Source organism: Mixophyes fleayi, chromosome 11 (assembly GCF_038048845.1).
Source record: "Mixophyes fleayi isolate aMixFle1 chromosome 11, aMixFle1.hap1, whole genome shotgun sequence".
In the NCBI taxonomy this organism is placed as follows: Eukaryota; Metazoa; Chordata; class Amphibia; order Anura; family Limnodynastidae; genus Mixophyes; species Mixophyes fleayi.
In genome coordinates this window covers 95,559,714-95,563,324 of record NC_134412.1, presented here as the reverse complement: position 1 = coordinate 95,563,324, position 3,611 = coordinate 95,559,714, and the positions used below count along the sequence as shown (strand labels likewise).

At 50.3% G+C, this 3,611-nt stretch overlaps 1 protein-coding gene across 3 annotated transcripts in view; it reads right to left on the bottom strand.

The window, feature by feature from the left end:
- Positions 1-1,875: 1,875 nt before the first annotated feature.
- The window catches only part of LOC142107214 (CMP-N-acetylneuraminate-beta-galactosamide-alpha-2,3-sialyltransferase 4-like), a 93,503-nt gene continuing 91,767 nt past the window's right edge, over positions 1,876-3,611 (bottom strand). For all 3 annotated transcript variants that reach the window (XM_075190467.1, XM_075190468.1, XM_075190469.1), the window contains 2 exons: positions 3,448-3,591; positions 1,876-2,606 (listed from right to left, as the gene is read on the bottom strand). In XM_075190467.1, coding sequence (XP_075046568.1) covers positions 2,520-2,606; positions 3,448-3,591 — 231 coding nt within the window. In that variant the 3' untranslated portion in view covers positions 1,876-2,519. The remainder of the gene's footprint in view (positions 2,607-3,447; positions 3,592-3,611) is intronic.

Below are 3,611 nucleotides of genomic sequence, written 5' to 3'. Positions count from 1 at the left end.
TCACCGGACAAGAGAAAGCTGGAAACAAGAAGGAAAGTGGGAATATAAGAGAACACAGTGGCGGAACTACCATTGGTGCAGCCGGTACAGTGCACCGGGGTCCACAGAGACAATGGGGCCCACTGCTCAGGGAACTAGCGAGCTGTGGGCCCCGGTTCCCTCATCCCCTATTCCCTGCCCCGGGGCCCACAGCTCTGTGAGAACACTACACAATCCAGTATGTGCAGAACATAAACCAGGGGGCCAAGCAGAGTCTCGGTCTCCACCTTGGAAACAACTGACCAATATAGACCATGTAGTCCGGATCTACTGGCTGCCAACCAACATCTACCACTTACCGATAATTCCCGTATGAGCGGCTTTGTACATTGGATGGTTCTATGTCTGTTGTTAATGTGATCTGCGCCTGTTCCTGGAACGCAAACACCGGACATGTACCAGCGGGTTAATACCTACTTGGTCATTCTGAAGACAAGGTTTCCTAATCAAAGACCCTTACACACAGCGGAGGCAGCGTCCCCCCATCCCTTACACACAGCAGAGCCAGCGTCCCCCTGTCCCTTACACACAGAGAAGGCAACGCCCCTCGTCCCTTACACACAGTGGAGGCAGCGTCCCCCCGTCCCTTACACACAGTGGAGGCAACGTCTCCCCCCGTCCCTTACACACAGCGGAAGCAGCGTCCCCCCGTCCCTTACACACAGCGGAGGCAGCGTCCCCCTGTCCCTTACACACAGCGGAGGCAGCGTCCCCCTGTCCCTTACACACAGCGGAGGCAGCGTCCCCTGTCCCTTACACACAGCGGAGGCAGCGTCCCCCTGTCCCTTACACACAGCGGAGGCAGCGTCCCCCCGTCCCTTACACACAGTGGAGGCAGCGTCCCCCCGTCCCTTACACACAGCGGAGGCAGCATCCCCCCGTCCCTTACACACAGCGGAGGCAGCGTCCCCCCGTCCCTTACACACAGCGGAGGCAGCGTCCCCCCGTCCCTTACACACAGTGGAGGCAGCGTCCCCCCATCCCTTACACACAGCGGAGGCAGCGTCCCCCCGTCCCTTACACACAGCGGAGGCAGCGTCCCCCCGTCCCTTACACACAGCGGAGGCAGCGTCCCCCTGTCCCTTACAAACAGAGGAGGCAGCGTCCCCCCTTCCCTTACACACAGCGGAGGCAGCGTCCGCCTGTCCCTTACACACAGTGGAGGCAGCGTCCCCCCATCCCTTACACACAGTGGAGGCAGCGTCCCCCCATCCCTTACACACAGCGGAGGCAGCGTCCCCCAGTCCCTTACACACAGCGGAGGCAGCGTCCCCCCGTCCCTTACACACAGCGGAGGCAGCGTCCCCCTGTCCCTTACACACAGCGGAGGCAGCGTCCCCTGTCCCTTACACACAGTGGAGGCAGAGTCCCCCCATCCCTTACACACAGTGGAGGCAGCGTCCCCCTGTCCCTTACACACAGTGGAGGCAGCGTCCCCCCATCCCTTACACACAGTGGAGGCAGCGTCCCCCTGTCCCTTACACACAGTGGAGGCAGTATATCACCAGCCATAAATAGCTGCCTCCACCGGGCATAAGCAGTATGGCCACTTTAACGGAGAATACATCTCGTCACTACTGTAAATGATTACATGAAGAATCAGGTACACACGTGTACAAGAATCAGGTACACACGTGAATGCTGAAGTGTCAGGTGTTGAAGCAAAGCACAACCTCGGATCAGTGCTTACAGGGCGTTATCCATAATAAGTGACGGTTGGAGGTTGCTGAAGACGGCACTCTGGTAAGAAGACCCCTGAATCTGACACTGGGTGTAAATGATACCGTTCTACCAACATAAGAAAACCACACGAAAAACAACACTACACCAGCAGCGCATAGTTATTGGTGAAACATTTATCATTTCACTATAAAGGGGGCATTGTCATATCTTCAAAACCAAAATATGTCCACCCAAGGATAAGAGAATCCCAACAATGACGTAAATGGCACCAGAGGAGGGGCCCTGCCCCTTACCCAACACTCCCAGAGTCTGACAGATGCTGGAAGAGATCCCGGCATGTGTCCTCATGGTTCCGGTTTGACCTTTACATATATTAAACCAGGGTCCGTCCCTTGTGACTGCCAGTCCCAGTCCGTTATCTTTTTACAGGGTTGTGCATTTGGCATAAAACCACTTTTCACCACGGTTCTTCATGCCAGGAGTTAGTGGTAGATGTAATGTAAAATAATTCTCTAATAAAAATATATTTACAAAGGTTCAAGTCAATACAACGGCATCTATTAGTGCATTTCAAATTCCATTGTTAGATCCTGAAAAAAGTCCTTACAAATGTTTGCAGAAACGTTTCTCCAATCCCACGTGCAGGCAAATACTTTGCACAATGTTTAGGTCCTAGTTTTGTACAAATGTTCCTCTCATTGACTTAAAAGTTCGCCCAGAGCAGCCTGTCCAGCATGCTGTCCTCTGCATTGCACCACGGGGGGGAGAAAATTGTAGATTTCCCTCTGATAAAGTCTTCAGAAATAAGTCAGATTGTGAACAAGTCTGTTCTGAAGAAGATTTCTTATTGCAATGGCTTCAAGAGTGATGTTGTGTCCCGACACCTGGCAGAGAAGCAGAGGAAGGTAAGAATGAGTACAGGTCACACTGATCCCCCCCCTTACGGTCTCTTTCCCTCTCAGCTACAATGTATCAATGCTCTATTCCTTCCTTCCCCCAAGCTTTCTGGGACAGTGTCTAGTTAGACATATACGAGTAGTGAAATTGGAATCAATGGTCATGAATGTGCAACTGCATCACACGGAACTTCAATAATATTGTTTGAACACAAACAATAATCATCGTCATCTACTTTTGCAATTCCAGACAGAGATGATTAAACTCCAAACAGATTTTAAAAATTCTTGGCCTTTGAGACCCCCGTAGATACTAATTTCAGATGAATATGAATGTAGACTTATGAGGGGACCTTTAATAGATAAAACGGCACCGTTGGGGAGAGCGAGAGATAAGGTGGAAGCAGACAGGGTTTACAGATGACATAAAAGTGCATGAAACAACTACTGCTAATTCATATCAAAAGAACCAAAGACCAAAAAGAGAAAATTAGCTCAGTAATAATTAATGAAAGCGTTTGTTTTAGCACCATATAAAGTCAACCTCCAACCAATTGTCTTCTAGCCTGAAGTACATGAAAAAACGAAGTCATGAGCCAACAGTGAATAGTGATCTAAACAGTTATAGTGTCCGGTCCGTCGGTCTGTCCATAGATTATACTGGAGCAGTGTGACTTTGACTTGTGACCTTCATATAATAAACTTAATCCTGACAAGGCAGAGTTCCCTCCCTATAATAAATATCAGAATAGTCTGAGACAGGAGCAAATTATTTGCATTTCCCCAATTATAACTTAGATTGTCACAACGGCACTTATAGGGCACTCACCGCCATGGATTTCAGGGTCACCTTCTCGTAGTAGTGAATGGGCTGCTTATTGTTGCTCAGTGCTGGGTACCCAAACCCCGCAATGTGAACCTGATCACAGAAGTGGAGGGCAAAGGTGATGGCCAACATTCCTGTGGTCGGCTTCTGAAACGAGAGGTTGTACA